The 24,135-nt window shown below is 43.6% G+C and overlaps 1 protein-coding gene across 2 annotated transcripts in view; it reads right to left on the reverse strand.

The window, feature by feature from the left end:
* Positions 1 to 24,135, reverse strand: part of zfyve9a (zinc finger, FYVE domain containing 9a) — a 129,737-nt gene that overhangs the window by 34,117 nt on the left and 71,485 nt on the right. For both annotated transcript variants that reach the window (XM_070886870.1, XM_070886871.1), the window contains 2 exons: positions 22,498 to 22,674; positions 14,277 to 14,446 (listed from right to left, as the gene is read on the reverse strand). In XM_070886870.1, coding sequence (XP_070742971.1) covers positions 14,277 to 14,446; positions 22,498 to 22,674 — 347 coding nt within the window. The remainder of the gene's footprint in view (positions 1 to 14,276; positions 14,447 to 22,497; positions 22,675 to 24,135) is intronic.

The raw sequence follows: 24,135 nt of genomic DNA on the forward strand, positions 1-24,135 counted from the left end.
ACACGATTCTCCTCCAACACAGTGTCCCCCCCTCCATTGTCCAGCTTGGTGGACTACCCTCATTCAGTTCCACTCCCGTGTATCCAATCGTAGCCACAGATCACTAACAACGACTTAATTTCCTGTCTGGTTACCTCGAGTTCCCAAGGATCTATACTTGGCTTTTTAGATGTAGGCTGATGACATCACTTCTCTGTACTCAGGCACTGCCTTTGTGCTGTCAAATTGCTAATCTAACATCCAGTCTTAGATGAGCCACAATTTCATCCAGTTAAACATTTGGAAGATGGCCCTAATTCCACGTACATTCCGTCACAAAGATTGTCTATTTCCACCCCTATTCAGCCCATCTGCCACTGAAATTCTCATCTCCAGACTCTACTATTCCAATGCTCTCCTGGTTACCTATCCATCTTCCACCCTCTAAATTTCAGCTCATCCAAAATAGTGTTGCCAGTATCCTCTCTCACACAAAGTCCTGCTCACCAATCTCTCATGTCCTCAATTTCCTACATTGGCAACCCCCAACCCAATGCCTCTTAAGTAAATTTCTCAATCATGTTTAGTCACTTCATGGCCTTGTCAGTTCCCCATCTCCAACACCCTCCTATCCGAATACACTCCTCTGACTTTGGTTACTTGTGCATTCCTTCTTCCATTCCTGCATCTTTGGTGGCCTTGCCTTCACCATCTTGGCCCTATGCTCTGGAATTCCCTCCCTAAACCTCTACCTCTCAACCCCCACCCCTTTTCCTCCTTCAAGACAGCAGTTCTCAAATTGGGCTCTGTAGAGACTTTCCAGGGGGTCTGCAGAATAATGCAAACAGGACTGGTTACCGTGATGGTGCAGGTCAGCCGCACACTGTTGGCAGTTCCTTTTGATTTCCTTCGTCAGCTCGAGCAGCATGGCAATCGCCGGGCAGGCACTGGGGCCAAGGCAGCTCCGGAAACAGATATGTAACTGGATAGGTGGGGCCTCAGACTGACTGACTGACTGACAATCCAGAGAGAGGAGAGAGGAGAGAGGAGGCTGCAGAGATACCAAGAACAGATTTGCAGGACTGGGGGAGGGTAGGAAGGAGCTGCCACATTAGCCTTGTCCAAGGGCCTGGAATGACGATCAAGCCAACCTTCAGAGTACAACTGCTGGGCCTGTGACTGGACCCAGACTAAAGCCACGGTCCAGGTTACTGGCAGTGTCCCGATGGCAGAAATGCCAAACACCCGGCAGCGCATCAGCGATATTCCAGCGCAGACAGGCCAATAAACAACAGCGAGGAAGGAAAAAGACCCTAAACACTCAGCAGCAGTGCAGGGAGTAGCTAGGCGGTGGAAGGTTACACCTAAAACAATGTCAGTGTTCTCAACTCGTGCTACCGAGCCTAATCCCACTCCAGGATGTTATTTATATAGACTTCCAGAAGGCATTTGATAAAGTCCCTGAAAAAAAGACGTAACTAAGGTAGATGCCCATGTAACTGAAGTCACACTATTGATTAGGAAATTGGCTGAGCGACAAGAGACAGAGAGTAGCAATAATGGGCAAGTACTCAAATTGGCAGGATGTAACTAGTGGTGTCCCACAGGGATCGGTGTTGTGGCCTCAACTTTTCGCAGTATTTATTAACGATTTAGATTATGGCATGGGAAGCCACATATCCAAATTTGCCAATGACACAAAGCCAGGTGGCATTGTAGGCAGTGTAGATGAAAGCATAATATTACAAAGGGATATTGATAGATTAAATGAAATGGACAAAACGGTGGCAAATGGATTTCAATGTAGGCAAATATGAGGTCATCCACTTTGGAACTAAAAAGGATAAACAGGGCACTACTTTCTAAATGGTGAAAAGCTAAAAACAGTCAGGTTTCAAAGATTGGGGTTGGGGGGGGGGGGGTGCGGAGAGAAGAGGAAGGTGCAGGTACACAGATAATTAAAATATGAACAGGTACAGAAAATAATAAAAAAGGCTAATGGAATGCTGGCCTTTATATTGAGAGGATTCGAATGCAAGGGGGCAGAAGTTATGCTGCAGCTGTACAAAGCCCTGGTTAGATCACACCTGGAGTACTGAGAGCAGTTCTGGGCACCACACCATAAGAAAGATTTATTGGCCTTGGAGGGAGTGCAGTGTAGGTTTACCAGAATAGAAACATAGAAAATAGGTGCAGGAGTAGGCCATTCAGCCCTTCTAGCCTGCACCGCCATTCAATGAGTTCATGGCTGAACATGAAACTTCAGTACCCCCTTCCTGCTTTCTCGCCATAACCCTTGATCCCCCGAGTAGTAAGGACTTCATCTAACTCCCTTTTGAATATATTTAGTGAATTGGCCTCAACTACTTTCTGTGGTAGAGAATTCCACAGGTTCACCACTCTCTGGGTGAAGAAGTTTCTCCACATCTCGGTCCTAAATGGCTTACCCCTTATCCTCAGACTGTGACCCCTGGTTCTGGACTTCCCCAACATTGGGAACGTTCTTCCTGCATCTAACCTGTCTAAACCCGTCACAATTTTAAATGTTTCCATGAGGTCCCCTCTCATTCTTCTGAACTCCAGTGAATACAAGCCCAGTTGATCCAGTCTTGATAGGTCAGTCCCGCCATCCCGGGAATCAGTCTGGTGAACCTTCGCTGCACTCCCTCAATAGCAAGAATGTCCTTCCTCAAGTTAAGAGACCAAAACTGTACACAATACTCCAGGTATGGCCTCACCAAGGCCCTGTACAACTGTAGCAACACCTCCCTGCCCCTGTATTCAAATCCCCTCGCTATGAAGGCCAACATGCCATTTGCTTTCTTAACCGCCTGCTGTACCTGCATGCTAACCTTCAATGACTGATGTACCATGACACCCAGGTCTCGTTGCACCTTCCCTTTTCCTAATCTGTCACCATTCAGATAATAGTCTGTCTCTCTGTTTTTACCACCAAAGTGGATAACCTCACATTTATCCACATTATACTTCATCTGCCATGCATTTGCCCACTCACCTAACCTATCCAAGTCACTCTGCAGCCTAATAGCATCCTCCTCGCAGCTCACACTGCCACCCAACTTAGTGTCATCCGCAAATTTGGAGATACTGCATTTAATCCCCTCGTCTAAATCATTAATGTACAATGTGAACAGCTGGGGCCCCAGCACAGAACCTTGCGGCACCCCACTAGTCACTGCCTGCCATTCTGAAAAGTACCCGTTTACTCCTACTCTTTGCTTCCTGTCTGACAACCAGTTCTCAATCCACGTCAGCACACTACCCCCAATCCCATGTGCTTTAACTTTGCACATTAATCTCTTGTGTGGGACCTTGTCGAAAGCCTTCTGAAAGTCCAAATATACCACATCAACTGGTTCTCCTTTGTCCACTTTACTGGAAACATCCTCAAAAAATTCCAGAAGATTTGTCAAGCATGATTTCCCTTTCACAAATCCATGCTGACTTGGACCTATCAGGTCACCATTTTCCAGATGCACTATGACATCCTTAATAATTGATTCCATCATTTTACCCACTACTGAGGTCAGGCTGACCGGTCTATGATTCCCTGTTTTCTCTCTCCCTCCTTTTTTAAAAAGTGGGGTTACATTGGCTACCCTCCACTCCATAGGAACTGATCCAGAGTCAATGGAATGTTGGAAAATGACTGTCAATGCATCCGCTATTTCCAAGGCCACCTCCTTAAGTACTCTGGGATGCAGTCCATCAGGCCCTGGGGATTTATCGGCCTTCAATCCCATCAATTTCCCCAACACAATTTCCCGACTAATAAAGATTTCCCTCAGTTCCCCCTCCTTACTAGACCCTCTGACCCCTTTTATATCCGGAAGGTTGTTTGTATCCTCCTTAGTGAATACCGAACCAAAGTACTTGTTCAATTGGTCTGCCATTTCTTTGTTCCCCGTTATGACTTCCCCTGATTCTGACTGCAGGGGACCTACGTTTGTCTTTACTAACCTTTTTCTCTTTACATACCTATAGAAACTTTTGCAATCCGCCTTAATGTTCCCTGCAAGCTTCTTCTCGTACTCCATTTTCCCTGCCCTAATCAAACCCTTTGTCCTCCTCTGCTGAGTTCTAAATTTCTCCCAGTCCCCAGGTTCGCTGCTATTTCTGGCCAATTTGTATGCCACTTCCTTGGCTTTAATACTATCCCTGATTTCCCTAGATAGCCACGGTTGAGCCACCTTCCCTTTTTTATTTTTACGCCAGACAGGAATGTACAATTGTTGTAATTCATCCATGCGGTCTCTAAATGTCTGCCATTGCCCATCCACAGTCAACCCCCTAAGTATCATTCGCCAATCTATCCTAGCCAATTCACGCCTCATACCTTCAAAGTTATCCTTTTTTAAGTTCTGGACCATGGTCTCTGAATTTACTGTTTCATTCTCCATCCTAATGCAGAATTCCACCATATTATGGTCACTCTTCCCCAAGGGGCCTCGCACAATGAGATTGCTAATTAATCCTCTCTCATTACACAACACCCAGTCTAAGATGGCCTCCCCCCTAGTTGGTTCCTCAACATATTGGTCTAGAAAACCATCCCTTATGCACTCCAGGAAATCCTCCTCCACCATATTGCTTCCAGTTTGGCTAGCCCAATCTATGTGCATATTAAAGTCACCCATTATAACTGCTACACCTTTATTGCATGCACCCCTAATTTCCTGTTTGATACCCTCCCCAACATCCCTATTACTATTTGGAGGTCCGTACACAACGCCTACTAACGTTTTTTGCCCTTTGGTGTTCTGCAGCTCTACCCATATAGATTCCACATCATCCAAGCTAATGTCTTTCCTAACTATTGCATTAATCTCCTCTTTAACCAGCAATGCTACCCCACCTCCTTTTCCTTTTATTCTATCCTTTCTGAATGTTGAATACCCCCGAATGTTGAGTTCCCAGCCCTGATCATCCTGGAGCCACGTCTCCGTAATCCCAATCACATCATATTTGTTAACATCTATTTGCACAATTAATTCATCCACCTTATTGCGGATACTCCTTGCATTAAGGCACAAAGCCTTCAGGCTTGTTTTTTTTTTTTAACACCCCTTGTCCTTTTAGAATTTTGCTGTACAGTGGCCCTTTTTGTTCTTTGCCTTGGGTTTCTCTGCCCTCCACTTTTCCTCATCTCCTTTCTGTCTTTTGCTTTTGCCTCCTTTTTGTTACCCAGACTTCAAGGGTTAAATTACGAGGAGTGATTATACAAATTAGGGTTGTATTCCCTAGAATTTAGAAGGATACGGGGTGATTTGAGTGAAGTTTTTAAGTTATGAAAGGGAACAGATAGGGTAGGAGAGAGAAAAACTATTTCTGCTGGTTGGGGAGTCCAAGACTATGAGGCATAGTCTAAAAATTAGGGCCAGACCTTTCAGGAGTGAAATTAGAAAACATTTATACACACAAAGAGTGGTAGACATTTGGCACTCTTCAGCAAACAGCAACTGATGCTAGATCAATTGTTAATTTTAAATCAGAGATTCCAATTTTTTCTTAACCAGAAGTATTAGGATATGGGTCAACGGTGGGTATATGGAGTTAGGTTCAGCCATGATATTACTGAATGGCAGAACAGGTGTAAGGGGCTAAATGGCCTAATCCTGTTCCTATGTCAGAGAGGTATCGTGCAATGAAATATTCAACAGGCATGTTGCTGAACCTGTAGGATTACTTTTCAGCTGACGAAGATAAAAATTGCCTTATCACCATCACATCAATGTTTACTATATCGGACAGCCCTGGCAAAACTTCATGCAAGTCCCTTTAACAAGACACTGATGAGCTTTACATTCAGAAATGTAAATGTGCAAGGAGTTTATCGTATAGGTTGTACCTCTCTAGTCTGGGATCCTTTCGTCCAGCAACATCACTTGGTCCGGCATCATTCCCGGCGGGGGGTCGTGACCCACGATGTGTCCTGGGGCTAGTTGCTCCTCTTCTCCCCACTGCCTCCGATGTTCCCTCCTTGGTCGGATCAGAGGGGAGCAAGGGGCGCGGTGGCTGACTGAGGCACTGAAGCTGGGTCTGAGAAATGCTGCGCAGTAGGCTCCTGCGCAGAATGCAGCCGGGTCCTTGGCAGCAATAGCTGTTAATTCTAAGGTACTGCTGACATGCTAGGGTCAGCGTGACCTCCCGCTGTCCGGAAAATTCTCTGGTCTTGCACCAGTCCGGTTCCAAAGGTGCCGGACTGGAGAGGTACAACTGTATTATAATTTAGATTTGCGGGCGGGGGGGGGGGGCGGGGCGGGGGTCAGTGATTACTAATCCATTTGAAACCAAAAATGTTCAAGAGCCACTGCGTAAGTCACTCAGTAAAACACACCTCTGAGCACACTTTTAGCCACCCTCCCAATATTTTCACCTTTTGACTATGCTGTTGTGCGGGAAGTTTTTCTACATTAAAGGCGCTTTATAACTGCAAGTTGTTAATATAGAACTTTGTATACAATTTTTCTTTCAATACAATGTTGCTTTCCTTTCCCATTGTCCGCACACCATGTACCAACTGCAGTCAACTTGCTCCCAAGCTTCTGCTAATATCATGCTGAACGAGCAGATATGAGGCACGTAAGATTCTCTGATTAAGTACTTGAATACTTCCTAGTACTTCCCCATAATGACATGGTTGAGAGAGAAAACAGTGGAGTGATCATGTACATAAACACATACTCTACCACTAAGAATTATATGCTAGGAATAAATGCCAGACTAGTGTTATGGATTTCTCACTCCCTTTCTTCCTCCAAACCTAAAGTAAAGTCAAGCTTTATCTCCCTCATTCCACCCCAGAACGATCAGTGTTAGACATACTGTGAAGAATGGAGGTCCTAACAGAGCATCAAGGAGATGGTCAGCACCATACCACTGGCATATCCTCATATTGCATGCAAAAAAAAAAAAACAGGAATAGGAAACAGGTACATAGTCAGCGCAAGGTCATTAGTAGGAGAAACAAACACACTAACACCCAAGATGCAAAGCAATTTAGAGCACTCAAGTTGTCTCTGGAATTTTGTTTTATTGTTCCAACCCTCCTTCCCTTCCCCTCCCCAAAAGTGAAAAGATGACAACTACCATGGATCCTGTACTGGACCAATCCAGCTGCTGGGCTGATCTCAACCTCAAAGAGAGGTGAAACCATTTTTTCTTTAAACTTGCGCTTACCCTACAAAGGCATCAAGGATGAGGGCTGGATCTGATATTCCTGATGCATTTAACGGACTTTTCCCCATCCCATTAGGAGCAACTGAATGGAACAGTAATCGAGGACTTTGCATAGGTCTATGCTGTAGCCACTCTTTTAATGAGCTCGTCTCGTTTCTCAGGCTGCTTCTTTTTAGACCTTTCCAGTAATCTTTTGCAGAACTCAAAGGCTGTGAAGTTGTGATCCATGAAAGGCAGATAACACTGGTCAGGACAGTCCGTGTAAAATTTCTTCCTGCAGTTTACACAAATTTTCAAGTCAGGACTTTGCAAAGACAGTCAAAGAAAAAAAGAGCTTGTTAGGAAACAAAGTTTGCGCCCGTCCGACCAAACAGATGTAGGACACTTACAACTTCTCAAACAGCATCTGTAACACAAATTAATGACAACAGGCAAGTACAAGATGAAGTTACATGATGAAATCTTAGAGACAACTTAAAACTTCTAAACTATGGTGATACTCATCCAAGTTATGTCTTTTATTACCCTCAAAACATTTTGCTTTCCACTCCTTTCTCCATATACTCGAGTACTTTGCCTACTATATGTAGTCATCTTTAAAGAGTTTGGGGTAGATAATGAAAATTGTAGCATATGCAATCTTGATGGCAATTTAGAAACATTTTCCACAAACCTAATATATATAGGTACACATGCAGCAGATAAGAGTCTGCGTTAACATTTATAAAAAGGGATGTTCAGTTTCCACACTACTGCACATCAAATAGACACATTCTAAAGTCCAAGATGATCAACAAATTGTATACCAAAATAATATCTTGGATCATTTCCACATCTGCATAAGCTAGAGTTTCCAACTATATGCAGTTTTCACCTGAATGTTGAAAATCTGACACTCAGTATAGGTAACCACCCATACACAAGACAAGACTGAAATATGGCCTGGAACAGTTGCAAAAAAGGACAATATTTACAGGAGACAAGAGAATGATAAATACTTTGACAGACATAAAAATACAATGTGGGGGTACTCAAACCAATTCAACAGGTTTAATAAAATGCAGGACACAGATGAATGCTGTTTACGATGTTCTTGAGAATGGACAAATGACAAGACAAGTTAGATGAACTGAACAAATTTTATTCTTCTTACCTCCTATTTGTATATTTCACAAACTGCTTCAAATAACAAGACAAACAATTATACAGTAATTAAACTAAAACTAATAAAATTACTAGCCTAAAATTTGTCAAAAAAATTATTCTGGTAATATAACCATTCATACTGTATCCATGTAAATATTGACAATCTACAACTAAAGCTAACCCATCAGAATCGTCCACTAGACAGACTGACAATAACCTGAAGATCATGATTAACGCAAACCTTGGGGAATGTATAAATGCTGTAAATTTTCTTGGGGAAACAAATTTTGCGCAATTTAATGTAATTATTGCAGCAGCACAATCTTTTAACATTGAAAATACGGAACAAAAAGTTCTATAGCGGTGTTGTCCAATATGTTAGCCACTAGTCACATGTGGTTAATTGGGAATCCAGAAGTGGCGAATTGTATTTTTGATTAGTAACTAAAAAATGAGCATTAGACAGTTGTTGTGCGAGTACTAATTCACACGGCATTGACACATGTACTTTTAAGCTTTGTGCTTGTTGTAAAATGGTATGATGAAAAGCAGACTGCAAACATTTTTTGATCATTATGTGTACTTTACTTCCTTGGTTACTGCTTATTGGTTATCTGCTAAAAAGATTGTGTAGCACGAGTGAAAACGCTGGAACTCAGCACCATGGAAACACCAGCAACATTGGGGTCAAGTTTCGACCGGAGTTGCTCCTATTTTTTGGGAGCAACTAGTTTAGAATGGAGTATCTTAGAAATTGCAATTCTTGGCATTTAGTTTGCTCCAGTTCTAGTGAGTTAGAACAGTTTCATTTTAGAACAGATTTTTTTTCCCCCCAAAAGCGTCTGGCCACTTACGTCTGTTTTGTAAGTTTAGACAGCGAAAACTTACTCCAAACTAACTTACTCCATTCTAAGTGTAGATTTTTGTACGCTCAGAAAATCAGGCGTAAGGAAGAGAGATTGGGGAGAGGGAGGAAAGGGAAGTTTACAAACATGAAACACATCACTTTGACAAATAAAGAGCCATCATCAATAATAAATGATAAATCAATCAAGTCAATCAAAAAAAAAAATCAATAAAAAATTAAGTTTCTACTCACCAACTGCAGCACCGGGAGACCTCCAACAGCGTGCTGGGGCTGGGACAGGGCCCCCCCCCCCCCCCCCCGTGTGTCTCTCTCTGTGTCTGTTTCTGACAGCAGGGGGAGGGGGAGGAGAGCGAGAGAGAGAGGGGGGGAGGAGAGAGAGAGAGAGCGAGAGAGAGAGGGGGAGGAGAGCGAGAGAGAGAGGGGGAGGAGAGCGAGAGAGAGAGAGAGCGAGAGCGAGAGCGAGAGCGAGAGCGAGAGCGAGAGCGAGAGCGAGAGCGAGAGCGAGAGCGAGAGCGAGAGCGAGAGCGAGAGCGAGAGCGAGAGCGAGAGCGAGAGCGAGAGCGAGAGCGAGAGCGAGAGCGAGAGCGAGAGCGAGAGCGAGAGCGAGAGCGAGAGAGCGAGAGAGCGAGAGGGGGGAGGAGAGCGAGAGAGAGAGAGAGAGAGAGGGGGAGGAGAGCGAGAGAGAGAGAGAGAGAGAGGGGGAGGAGAGCGAGAGAGAGAGGGGGGGGGGGGAAGAGAGAGAGCGAGAGCGAGAGCGAGAGCGAGAGCGAGAGCGAGAGCGAGAGCGAGAGCGAGAGCGAGAGCGAGAGCGAGAGCGAGAGAGGGGGAGGAGAGCGAGAGAGAGAGAGAGAGAGGGGGAGGAGAGCGAGAGAGAGAGAGAGAGGGGGAGGAGAGCGAGAGAGAGAGAGGGGGAGGAGAGCGAGAGAGAGAGAGGGGGAGGAGAGCGAGAGAGAGAGAAAGAGAAAGAGAAAAAGAGAGAGAGAGAGGAGAGGAGAGGAGAGGAGAGGAGAGGAGAGGAGAGGAGAGGAGAGGAGAGGAGAGGAGAGAGAGAGAGAGAGAAAAAAAAAAAGAGAGAGAGGAGGCTGAACGGGCCTGGCCGACAAGAAGAAGCCGGGCCGAAGACTTCAGGTGGGGCCCGCCCCCAGCAAGATGCCGAGTGGGCGGGCACCGCCAAAGATGTGAAGAGGGAGCGGACCGGACCTGAAGATGGGGTGGGGAGAAGCTGGAGCGGAGTGGGAGCTGGAGGAGGGGGTGTGGGGAGGGAAGCTGGAGCAGAGCAGAGCGGGAACTGGAGGGCGGGGGGCAGGAAGCAGAGCGGGAGGGGGAAAGAGAGCCAGAGGGAGCGTGAGTGAACAGGGGGAGGGAGCGCCAGAGCAGGAGCTGGAGGAGGGAGGTGCAGTCTGATTTTCGCTGCCCCAGTGAGCCCATTTGGCCAGGTCTAGGGGCGGCATGCTTTGGGCCCCTTCCACACAGCCTCGGGCGCCTGGAGCTACTGCACATGCGCGCACACTGTAGCGCGCATGTGCAGAGGTCCCGGCACTGTTTTCAGCGCAGGGACCTGGCTCCGCCCCCCACAGCTTGTGCTGCGCTGTGCTGAGGGCCTGGATCGACCTGAGGGAGTGGAGAATACAGAGGTAAGTTTTCGGCGCGGTTTTGAGCACAGAAATCAGGCATGGCTGCACCATTCTAGGCGCAGCCCGAAACTTGACCCCATTGTATGGAGAGGGGAGCTTTGATCACAGTCGGTTCCATCAATCGGAATAACCACTCCAGGTCAGCAAAAGAAAGGAAATCCAGCCAATAATAAGTAGCCCTAACAGGACAATTCTTGGCAAAGAACAAGCATCATCTAAATGCATTCTATATGGAGTGGGGCAGGTCTGACACATTTCATTGTGCGAATCAACATTCTTAGCAATCACTCTTGACAAAATCAAAGTATGGCTTGCAATTGCTGGATAAGAACCTAAAAGCTGCACTATGATGTGCTGCCTCTGATAAATTCATGCCAGAATTTCAAACTTTGGTCAAAGAGAACGATTGCACTGAATGGAAGTAGAATTTTTTTTTAAATTTTTTTTTTTAAGTAAATATACACATGAAATACATTTATTCATTGTGTGTATTGCATTTTCTACTATTAGTGTATGTGGCCAAAACAGTGTCTTCGTAGCCATGCCTGTGGTCAGTCAGCAATTTCTATTGGACAACACTGTTTTGTAGGCACTTAACAAATTACTTAAGTTTATTGTGTAAAGAAGTTATTTAATACTGTGCACAGTTTTGGTCTCCTTACCCAAGGGAGGATACACTTGCTTTAGAGGGAGTACAACAAAAGGTTCACTAGACTGATCCCAGGGATGAAGGGACTGTACTATGAGAAAAGATCGAGTAGACTAGGCCTATATTCCCTAGAGTTTAGATGAATGAGAGATGATCTCATTGAAACATATAAAATTCTTACAGGGCTTGACTAGGTAGATACTGGGAGGATTTTTCCCCTGGCTGGCGAGTCCAGAACTAGGGGTCAGAGTCTCAGGACAAGGGGTCGGCCATTTAGGACTGAGATGAGAAGCAATTTCTTCACTCACAGGGCTGTGAATCTTTGGAATTCTCTACCATAGAGAGCTCCAGATGCTCAGTCGCTGAGTATATTAAAGACCGAGATCGATAGATTTTTGGATACTATGGGAATCAAGGGATATGGGGATAGTGCGGGAAGGTGGAGTTGAGATAGATCAGTCATGATCTTATTGAATGGTAGAGCAGGTTCGAAGGGCCAAATGACTCCTATTTATGTTCTTAATACAATTATATTTGCATTGCTATGAACAAGAATCTTCCTCTTGCATGTAAACGCACAAAAGGTTTTATCCAAGGGTGTATTGCATTCGACTATTTAAACTTTATTGTACACAAGCAGTCCCAACATATTTCTAAATGGGTGGCATTAGATGCAGATCCATTTTCCACGACACAAAAAATGCAAAGACTGTTTACTATAACACAATCTGAGCATTTCAAGCAAGTTATGTCGGGTCTGTATCCAACGTACACATAACTGAACTTTGGATCAGTGCAACAATTAAGTGTTTATTGGATCATACTAACAATTATGTTTAATCTACAGTAATCATTTGCTTCTATTCTTTCATCCCATTTTGTAAAAAAAAAGGGACTGAAAAATTAATTGAACTAGAAACTTCTCTAATCTGATATTTTTGTTAGAAATTTGATGTTCTCAGTAATGTTAGTCATGAGTCAGAGATTTGATTAGGATAAAACACTCGTAAGTCATAATAGCCTAACTCAGAAGCATTTTACATAGATCTTATTAAAAATGTCTTGGTATGTGTTTTTAAAAAAAAAAAGATTACTTTATCTCCCCCTGCCATTACACAGAAAGTCAAGACCAAATGCAGTCTTCAGGTGAAGAGTTGGTAAAAGGCAGGCAATAGTTGGACCAGGACATGCAGACATAATTCAATCCCCATTTTAAAGTCCTATCTTCAGTCCTTTTTTAAAAATCTAATTTGATATTCGATATCTATATATTAAAAAGCTTGCTTCTGCAAACACTTCCTGTTAATTTTATCATAAATTCTTATATCCACATTTATGAAGAAAACTGCCTATGTAAAGCTACCATAGTACAATTACATCCTCCTGCACCACTAATAGTGGGAAGCATAATTACAGCCTGACAAGTTTATATCGGCAGCTTCCATCATAAATGTGAATATTGTAATTCATAAATGGTAAAAGTTGACAGGAAATACATGCTGATGTAAGATTTTTAATATAACATGCATTGATAGAGGGCATCACGGTTCAGGATCATTTGACCATTTTCTCATTTAAAATAACGTTTTAAATTCTTTCAAAGTGTTTTATAAGCACACCGTATTCCTCCAAATTAAAAAGGAGATCTGAGATGGTAGGAGTTAAGATACTAGCTTTGATGTTTTTTCTTCAGACTGTCAATACTAAATAATTTGGTGGCATGTCTCCATAATTGATAAACATATCACACATTGTGTTGCAAAGTTTTTGATCTCTTTCTGGTTCTGAATAGTTGGAAATAAAGTAGTGTCAGACACCTAAAAAGCAATCCAGTTTTTTTCCCCCCAATCATAGATGCCGATGTACAAAGGCCCCAGAAAAGGCAAACTCAATAGGTCTGTATGCAGAGGACTTGGTCTGTTTAAATCAATCAATTAAATGACCCACTAAGAAGGGATGAGGGGGGTGAGCATAACATGTACATGATTTTTATATAATGCAGAGTTAGATTTTATTAAGCCAAGTGAATTTGATAACTATTGCTCCGTATGTTCGCTTTACTGTGGAGTAAAGGATCTTAACAATTCGAACCAAGCCTCCCCTCAGCTTATGTCAACTCATTCCATTGATACACCCCTGGGTAACGCCATTGTACAAATAGATATAGGGCAGTGCAAGCCTACGGCATAAAATGAAGATGCTTAGATTGTTTATAGGAGCAACTAGCGCCATTGAAGATATCTACTGCAGACCCAAATTCATAACCGATGGCCAGTGCTACATCACATGACACTACACCAGTGATCAAGGCAGCTCACAACCAAGAGAAATGCATCCCCTACTGAACTGTCCCATTCATTTATAATTATAAATGGAGTTCTGCATGCTTACCAGTATATCATGCCTTGCTAATTATTTTTATGCTTCAGAAGGGCTAATTAAATGCAGCCTTGCCTCAAAATTGTTTCTTCAACCCCAGTGGGGCATAATGCAACTCTATGAATGCAGAGCACTGCTATAACCCATTGCTCGCAACTATCACTAGATTAAAACTTCATCAAATCGGGGGAGTGCTACTTAAAATTTGCCTTTCCAGGTTAAACCCAACCAGCAGCTCAACATGGTACCAAATGGCCAACAATAAGCATACAGGCCAAGACATTTAAGGAATATGCTTAATAAATGTACTTCCTTGAAGAACAAAATCACCTCAAAATTATTTTTTCTGCATACAACAGAATAAACAGAGAAGTTAATATAGCACTATTTCCAAACTGCTTTCTTTTAATAAGTCTCTTACCTCAGAGGCTGTAGTTTTGGTTGCAAATTCTTTGCCAGGATCATGCGATACTGCCAAAGGTCCTGTCGGGGATGGTCCACCTGCTGACAGTTTTACTGCATCTGCAACTTCTCCATTAGGTAAGATTCCATCAGCAAACCAGACACGCCGTTGCTCCTTTGGCTGAGTCACTAAACAAACGCAGTAGTCAAAATCAAGGCCAATTAAAATAAATATTGTTCAGTACGTCAAAACATAAAAGGGGCAGCAAAAAGACAAAGGGAAAGACTGGACTGGACGAGAAGATAAATTATTTAATGAGTGGGAAACCTAATGCACATAAATGACCAAAATCTAATCACTTAACACCGGAGTCAAAAAAGTAATCTGCTTCAGCAGGACAAAACAAGCAATTTTTAATGTTACCAGATCTTGACAGAGTAGTATGAACTTACAAAAGCAATCACAAAAAAGCATCTGGTTTATGTTTGCATGATGATCTTTGCTGATCTATTAGCCTTCCTGTCCAATCAAACAATTGTTGAGCTAACATTTAAAATTGGAAATTAAAATACTGACATCCTGAATTAAAACTCTTTGGACCCAAGGTGTGCAATATATTTCCTGCATGGACCATGCACACCTCCAGAACTCCAAATATTAATTGCATAGAGCATTTAAAGACAAAAATTCAATTTCTCCTATTGAAAATACTGATGTACTACAACTTATATCCCATTTCTGTTGATAAATGTGCCATACATAATTTCTATGGGCCTCAAAAAAAAAACACCCACTGAATAAATAACCAGGTGTTTGAATGACACAGCTGTGCTCACACTTCCCAAGTCTCTTCTGAAGGCAAATAGCATGGTACTGCTCCAAATAAGACATTTACTCTGTTCCCCACCCAATGGGAGTCAGCTCAAACCAAAATTAAATCTGAAGTTCGAAGTTAGAAAACATGTATAAGGTTTTCAGCTCTACTTTATACAAAGAGAATCGTTTTTTGCAATAAAGTCAGTCAATCCTACCTCAAGCATGCAGTGGTGCAACTCCCTTGGGCTTTAAACTGCAGTGGGAGTGTTTTCAGGTTGGACAGGGGCTATGGGGATTGGAAAAAAGGATAAGACCCACTTACTTCAACGACATTGAATCCACCTTGAATAGGGACCTAAACACCATTGAAGACTATTTTTGGAAATAGAGGCTCACGCCAAATCCTCACAAAACAGTCACTGCATTCCATCTTAACAGGGACGCTGAGTACACCGTGAAAGCGACCTTCGGCAACACTGACATGATGCAACTCCGACCTCTGTGAAGTTGGACCGCCACTAACCTTCCATAGCCACCTGAAGAAAGTAGTCGCCAAGACAAAGACAAGGATCAACTTGGCAAGCACAAGCTGGGGAGCATCAGCACTATGGACATCAGTGATGGGCCTTGTGTACTCGGTGTTGTGTATTGTGCATCGGTATAAACTCTCAACTTGATGTCCAACTGAACACTGCAATGCGGTGCATCACTGGAACCCTCAAGCTGACCCCAGCACCTTGGCTGCCCATGCTGTTGCATATCGCTACACCAGATATTAGTCATGATGCCGCAACCCTCCAGGAAGTCCAGAGAATCGTGGAAAATGAACATCTCCCCATCCACCAGGATCTCAACAACGTCACACAGCTTGAAGTCACGCAATCACTTTCGGACCCTCGCACTTAACCTTCGACAATGCGACTTCAACCCTGAAGAAGTCATCACACAAACACCTCATGAAAGACCCGACGCAAAAGATCTCTGGTTTCGATCTTCCACGAAGCTTATGGGCAACCCTAAACCGCATCCACACAAACCATGGCAGATGCAGATACTTGATGCACAAATGAAAAATTTAAAACTCTCCAGTTTGCGACTGTGGTCACCCAGAACAGACCATGGAACATATAGCAACTCAATGGCCAATTCACAAATACAAAGGAGGCAGCACAGAGATACACTCCGCTACTCCTGACTCAATTATCTGGTTTAACTACCTAAATAATTATAGTTGTTGCTCTACACCGGCCTTACAAAATACCACCCATTGTGCCTATAGCAGTGTTTCCTGGTTGGAGAGGGAGGGAGATGGAGTAGCTTGAACGGGCAGGCAAGGCAGTTGTTGCAGCCACATCCTTTGCACCCGACATCACTGAAGGTGTGAGTGGCAGAATGGTGCAATCAGATAGAATTTCCTCCAGTGCCACCTCATCCTATTGCATGCTGCAAGGATATGATAGGATGGTGGAGTAGGCAAATAAAAAAGATGGAATTCAATGTGAGATGGCATATTTTGATAAAAAGTAATAATTGTAATAATTATACTTTGAATAGGGGAAATCTACATAATGTGGAAGAGCAGAGGGGTTTGAGGGTTTAGATTTGAAAACATTAAAAGCAACACCTCAAGTTGACAAGGTCCTAAAATAGCTAATGGAATACTGGGTTTTATGGCGAGAAATGTAGAATATAAAAAAAGTCACAATGTAATTGTGAATCTATAAAATGCCAGTAACACATTGGAATGGTTTTTGTTGGAATAGAGGAGATTCAGAGGTGATTTGATAGGTGCTTTAAATTATGAACGGATGGGAGAGCAGAGATTTGAGGGGTCTAGAACAAGGAGACATAAATACAAGATTTAAGTTTGTAAGAGATTTGGTACAGAGCAAGGGAATTTTATTTCATAAAGGGTTTGAAGGCTATGAAATGCACTACTGGAGTTGGTGATTCAAGCAGACTATACTTGCTTTCATATGCCTCGGTAAATACATCGACTATGTCCTGGAGTTCAGCCTCTGTGTGTGCACAGATGCAGGCATCGTCCGCGTACTGTAGCTCGGTGACAGGTTGGAGTGGTCTTGGACCTGGCCTAGAGACGGCGAAGGTTGAACAGCTTCCCACTGGTCCTGTAGTTTAGTACCACTCCAGCGGGGAGCTTGTCAACTATGAGGCGGAGCATGACAGCGAGGAAGATTGAGAAGAGGGTTGGGGCGATGACGCAGCCCTGCTTGACCCCAGTCCGGACGTGAATTGGGTCTGTGATGGATCCGCTGGTAAGGATCACGGCTGCATGTCGTCGTGGAGCAGGTGGAGGATGGTGACGTACTTTTGGGGGCATCCGAAACGGAGGAGGACGCTCCATAGACTCTCGCGGTTGACAGTGTCAAAGGCCTTTGTAAGGTCGAAGGCGGCCATGTATAAGGGCTGGCGCTGTTCCCTGCTGCCGTCGCTCTGCAAAAATCATGTCCGTTGTGCCCCAGAGGGGACGAAATCCGCACTGCGACTCCGGGAGGAGCTCCTCGGCCACAGGGAGAAGACGGTGGAGGACTCCTCTAGCGACGGCTTTCCCAGTGGTTGATAGCAGGGAAATTCTTCTGTAGTTATGCAGTCGGACTGGTCCCTTTTTTTAAAGATGGTCACGATCACTGCATCTCTAAGATCTCCCGGCATGCTCTCTTCCCTCCAGATAAGAGATGAGGTCGTGTATTTGCACCAGCGGTGCCTCTCCACCATACTTCAGTGCCTCAGCAGGGATTCCACCCGCTCCCATAGCCTTGTTGTCTTTTAGCTGTCTTACGAGGCGTATGAAAGCATGGGCCTTACGCTAAACATCAGTAAGACAAATGTCCTCCACCAGCCTGTCCTTGCCGCACAGCACTGCCCCCCAGACATCAAGATCCACGGCGCAGCCCTGGACGACTTCCCTTATCTCGGGAGCCTCTTATCAACAAGAGCAGGCATTGATGACGAGATCCAACAGCGCCTCCAGTGCAGCCTTCGGCCACCTGAGGAAAAGAGTGTTTGAAGACCAGGCCCTCAAAACTGTCACCAAGCTGATGGTCTACAGGGCCATAGTAATACCCGCCCTCCTGGATGGCTCAGAGACGTGGACCATGTACAGTAGACACCGCTGGAGAAATACCACCAGCGATGTCTCTGCAAGATCCTACATATCCCCTGGGAGGACAGACGTACAAACATTAGCGCCCTCATCCAGGCCAAAATCCTCAGCATTGAAGCACTGACCACACCTGATCAGCTCTGCTGGGCAGGCCACAGTTCGCATGCCAGACATGAGACAAGGACGAGGACGATGACTGCAGAAACCTGGCCAGTTATAGAGTGCTGCGTGCAGTTTTGGAAGACATAATTACAACACAGAAATGGGCCGTTTGGCCCAACAAGTCCATGTTATTGGTGTTTAGTCTGCACAAGAACAGTAGTTCTAATTCCATGTACCCGTTTTGTTCCCATATCCCATTATTCCTCTTTTGTTCAACCACCTAGCTCGCCCATTCTTTAATGGTTACACGGACCCCAATTTTAACTCCAGATGGATTCCCACTCAGGCTAGAGATAAAATTACAGTCGGGTCTCAATGATGTCATTGGACCACAATGTGCAGATGTAAAGAAGGATCCTGGTGACTCCGGGCATGTGTCTTTGCTGCCTGCTCAGAAGAGGTTAAAATTGCAGATGTTGCAATCATGACGACTTTGGGACAGGCAAGAGTCAAGGTGATTTTAACTGCCCACCCGCCAAGTTTCTGCTAAGCAAGTATAATCACCACTCCAGTAGTGCATTTCATAGCCTTCAAACCCTTTTATGAAATAAAATTCCCTTGCTCTGTACCAAATCTCTTACAAACTTAAATCTTATATTTATGTCCCCTTGTTCTAGACCCCTTATCTCCCATCCATTCAGAATTTAAAACACCTCTATCAAATCACCTCAATTCCAACAAAAATAGTTCCAATTTTTAAAAATCCTTTTGTATTTGCTTACACCAGGCAGCACTTTAGTGAATCTGCACTGTGCTATCTCTGTTGCCTAAACATCATTCCCATTGTTTGGAGCTCAAAACTGCAGTGTAAACTACTGCCAGGTGGTGGATGTGGGGCCTACCAATTTTGAAAAAGCCAGTTTCCTTATGGAAGCCAGCCTTAAAGTCATCTGCTGGACTAAGGAAAGCAGCCTTTTCTTCCAACAGGTTGTTTGTCTGGACATGCTAACACTAGGGCCCAGCAGCTGGCCAAATCACAACTTCTTTTTCTTCCTCCCTTTCTTTTGCCCTCTCCTCTTTCTTCCCCCCCCCCCCCACCCCCACCCCACCCACCACCACCTGCCCCCGCCCACCAACTCACCCCTCGACTTTGTAGGCACCCCAGCTGTACTGATGCCCACTGTATTCTCATTGCCTGACCCAGGAATTCTGACAGGATCACAGGTGTAACTGGTCAGTTTCACTATTCACCAGCTGAGTGTGATTGCAGAGATTTTGGGCTCAGCTGTATTTTGGATTGCAAACCTGTTGCAAAGGCAGTATATATCTGACAGAAATATATAAATTACATTAATTATACATCAGTGATCCATTCAGGATGACAAATGTGAAATAATTCAGGAAAGTGAAACCACTTCATGCAACTGCCAAGTGGAAGGTGGAAGTCAGGATTAAAAAAATGTTTTTTAAATTATTGGGGGAGCCTGGCAGTATAGTGGGTTAGCACTTTTACTTCTTTTAACCTCTGGTACCTGGCTTAGAATCAAGCCCAGATCAGTAGGTTGAAAATGTTCAGATACTGCAAGGTTCTTGCATAAAATGAGGTTGAGCAATCTTAAACCCAGTTCCTAATTGGCACAGAACCGTGGCAAAAGGCAATTTATAAATTTGGTAAAAACAGAGAATATCACTCAGAAGTTGAGACAAGAATGGCTAGCACCAGAAATGAAAAGATTCACCCTAGTGCAGCATAGGCTTTCATAACATAAGAATTAGGAACAGGAGTAGGCCATCTAGCCCCTCGAGCCTGCTCCGCCATTCAAGAAGATCATGGCTGATCTGGTCGTGGACTCAGCTCCACTTACCCGCCCTCTCCCCGTAACCCTTAATTCCCTTATTGCTTAAAAATCTATCTGTCTTTGACTTGAAAACATTCAATGAGCTAGCCTCAACTGCTTCCCTGGGCAGAGAATTCCACAGATTCACAACCCTCTGGGAGAAGAAATTCTCTCAACTCGGTTTTAAATTGGCTCCTCCGTATTTTGAGGCTGTGCCCCCTAGTTCTAGTCTCCCCCACCAATGGAAACAACTTCTCTGCCTCTATCTTGTCTATCCCTTTCATGATTTTAAGTGTTTCTATAAGATCACCCCTCATCCTTCTGAACTCCAAGGAGTAAAGACCCAGTCTACTCAATCTATCATCATAAGGTAACCCCCTCATTTCTGGAATCAGCCTAGTGAATCGTCTCTGTACCCCTTCCAAAGCTAGTATACCCTTCCTTAAGTAAGGTGACCAAAATTGCACGCAGTACTCCAGGTGCGGCCTTACCAATACCTTATACAGTTGCAGCAGGACCTCCCTGCTTTTGTACTCCATCCCTTTCGCCTTCTTGATGACCTGCTGCACCTGCAAACTAACCTTTTGGGACTCATGCACAAGGACCCCCAGGTCCCTCTGCACTGCAGCATGTTGTAATTTCTCCCCATTCAAATAATATTCCCTTTTACTGTTTTTTTTCCCCCCCAAGGTGGATGACCTCACACTTTCCGACATTGTATTCCATCTGCCAAACCTTAGCCCATTCGCTTAACCTATCCAAATCTCCTTGCAGCCTCTCAGTCCTCTACACAACCTGCTTTCCCACTAATCTTAGTGTCATCTGCAAATTTTGTTGCACTACACTCTGTCCCCTCCTCTAGGTCATCTATGTATATTGTAAACAGTTGTGGTCCCAGCACTGATCCCTGTGGCACACCACTAACCACTGATTTCCAACCGGAAAAGGACCCATTTATCCCGACTCTCTGCTTTCTGTTCGCCAGCCAATTCTCTATCCATGCTAATACATTTCCTCTGACTCCGCGTACCTTTATCTTCTGCAGTAACCTTTTGTGTGGCACCTTTTCTTGCATTACAGATAAAGCCCATTATAGGGCAGTAAAGGACACTATTTTAAATCTGGTTATGCTACATTTAATTTTTTTTTTTTTTTAAGTTCTATACTGTAGCTTCTCTCCTCACCAAAATACAGCACTTACATCAACAGGACTCAGCTCACTCAGATCGTCACTACTAATAAGTTGATAAGTCTATGTATTTTATGTACAAAATTGCTACCCATACTATACTCAATACAGTTAAAGATATTTTTAAAATCTATAAATAAAACTGGGTAACCTAAATACTATATGGCCCAGTATATAATACAGAATTCAATTCAAGACCTCAGTAACTCAATTGGGCTTCAAGTTATCAATCACATTCAATAAATTATGTATTCCACCGTTCTCCATTAAGGAGATCACTAAATACCAAGCTCATAAATACACTCACGAACAAATGTTCACTAAAAGTACAAAGCGTGCAGCAAATAAAATTGCAGTTGCATTGGAATAATGCAAAGATCTGGATTTGTCATCAGCATTAAAAGTTAATATAAACTATTTTCCATATAACATATTTTATACAACCCATTACCTACCCTTTACATGCAGTGTGTTAAAAGCACTTTATTGGTGCTTGAAATGAAAGATGCTGAAACTACTCAGTAAAATAATCATCATAGGCAGTCCCTCAGAATCGAGGAAGACGTGCTTCCACTCCTGAAGTGAGTTCTTTGGTGGCTGAACAGTCCAATACGAGAGCCACAGACCCTGTCACAGGTGGGACAGATAGTCGTTGAGGGAAGGGGTGGGTGGGACTGGTTTGCTGCATGCTCCTTCCGCTGCCTGCGCTTGACCTCTTCATGCTCTCGCCGTTGAGATTCGAAGAGCTCAACGCCCTCTTGGATGCACTTTCTCTACCTCGGGCAGTCTTTGGCTAGGGACTCCCAGGTGTCAGTGGTGATGTCGCACTTTATCAGGGAGGCTTTGGGGGTGTCCTTGTAAGGTTTCCGCTGCCCACTTTTGGCCCGTATAATAACTACATTTTACTCAAAGCTTAAATGCAATTTGAAGATGACCATGAAGGTCAAATAGCATTACAAAAAAAACTTTACCAACAGCATTCCTGGAAACAAAGTAATTTAAAAATTCTCCGTGCCTTCTACACCCCACTTTTGATATTTGCACAAGAACTCCATGTCCTCGAATAGGAAAACACACTCCACTAAAAGATCAGAACATTTACAAAAAAAACATATCAATTCCCAGCTCATGTTTTGCAGAACATATATTTAAGTGCAAGATTAGCATTACCTTCTGTGCCTGGGTGTTTCAGAACTCCCACAGGTACCATGACCGTGGGTGGTGGAGAACTCAGTGCCCCAGAGGCCTGAGCTTGTTGCAGTGGTGGAATAGTAGAACAATACTCAGCAGGATTGTTGGGATTTGGGCTTGAAGCCGAGGCACTATACATATTCTCCCAGGCTTGAGCTGCAAGAAGTAAACAACAAGGTCAAAACAACGAATATGTAGTCATGATGATTTAATTCATGAGACAATAAAAAAATCATAAATTTGTCACAAGAAAGATACTATGTGAAAATAGTTAATATATCAATTGAAATGGCAGCGAGCAAATTTATGAGCTTCAGTCACAAGTTCAGAACCTGTTAATTCACTTTCTGCATTGCTGATGCCAAAGATGCACCAACATTCAAGATCTCCAATTCTTGAAATCGGTTTAAAATGTATATTTGAAATGTGAAAAGCAAGGCATGGACTACATGCCCCGTTGCACTTCAGGCTTCCGTGCATACTCTGACCCGAGTGAGTTCTACGCCCAAAGAGCATAAATTGCCAACTTAGAAACAGCATCTCTAACCTAGTCCAGTTCTGATGAAAGGTCATCAACCTGAAATGTTAACTTTGTTTCTCTCTCGATACTGCCTGACCTGCTGAGCAATGTTCCCGGTATTCATTTTTTGTGGTGCGCGGGCCCTTTAACTTGCTGTACGGTCCATTCAATTTTTCACGCATGTGGGGTTATTGCCATTGAAAAGCTGATGAGTGGCCAGCACGGGACCATTGGTGCTGGTTATTTCCAGCATTTTCTGTTTTTATTTCAGATTTCAAGCATCCGTAGTATTTTGAAACACTTGACATTCCCAGTACCCCCAGGAAACTCATTTTGTAAAATGTTTATAATCTTAAATAATATGGCATCACATCTGAAAGATTTCACATTTGATATGATGTTGAATTTACTCAATAGTAGCATTTATAAACAGAGATTTTGTAAATGTGCTGTAACCATCTGATCTTTCAGATTCTTAGCTGGTTAAAATGTCAATATGGTGACCAACAGTCACTCAGGGTGCATGAAGGCTAAATATACCACGCCATGAAAATGGCTTCTAATCAGCATCCGAGTGCTGAACTTGCAGGTGTCTGTTTTAGCAGCTGCAAGCAAGTTTAAATCATAGTAATCATTAATTAGCCCCCAAATTATGGGTTAAAACCAGACTTTCAAATGGGCGTGTCTGGTTAGCACAGCACCCACTTAGCACCCGTTTTCACCCATTCACCAAAATAACTCCCCTGGTCTCCAACTTGTAGTCTGGAAACTATGCAGAGTATTTTTTTTCCTGGGGCAATAGAGGAGTGGGCAAGGTGGGGGGAGAAAGAGGAGAGATCTAAAATCAAAAAATAAACTTGTAAAATTTATTGGGGAGGTAAGGAAGGAAAAGGAGGGGGAAGGGGAGTGTTTTTTTCAACAAATAACTTTTCATGAGAGCAGTTATAAAATCTAATTGTAAAAGTTGGCGGGACAGAAAAAATATTTCTTACTATTGGTTTAATATGCGGGAGCACGAGAGGTTTGGAATAGGAGCCAACAGAAAACTGCAAGTTAGAGGACAAAAATATGAACATTTGATTTAATAAAACTTGGAG

The sequence above is a fragment of the Pristiophorus japonicus genome, chromosome 8, assembly GCF_044704955.1.
Source record: "Pristiophorus japonicus isolate sPriJap1 chromosome 8, sPriJap1.hap1, whole genome shotgun sequence".
Taxonomy (NCBI): domain Eukaryota; kingdom Metazoa; phylum Chordata; class Chondrichthyes; family Pristiophoridae; genus Pristiophorus; species Pristiophorus japonicus.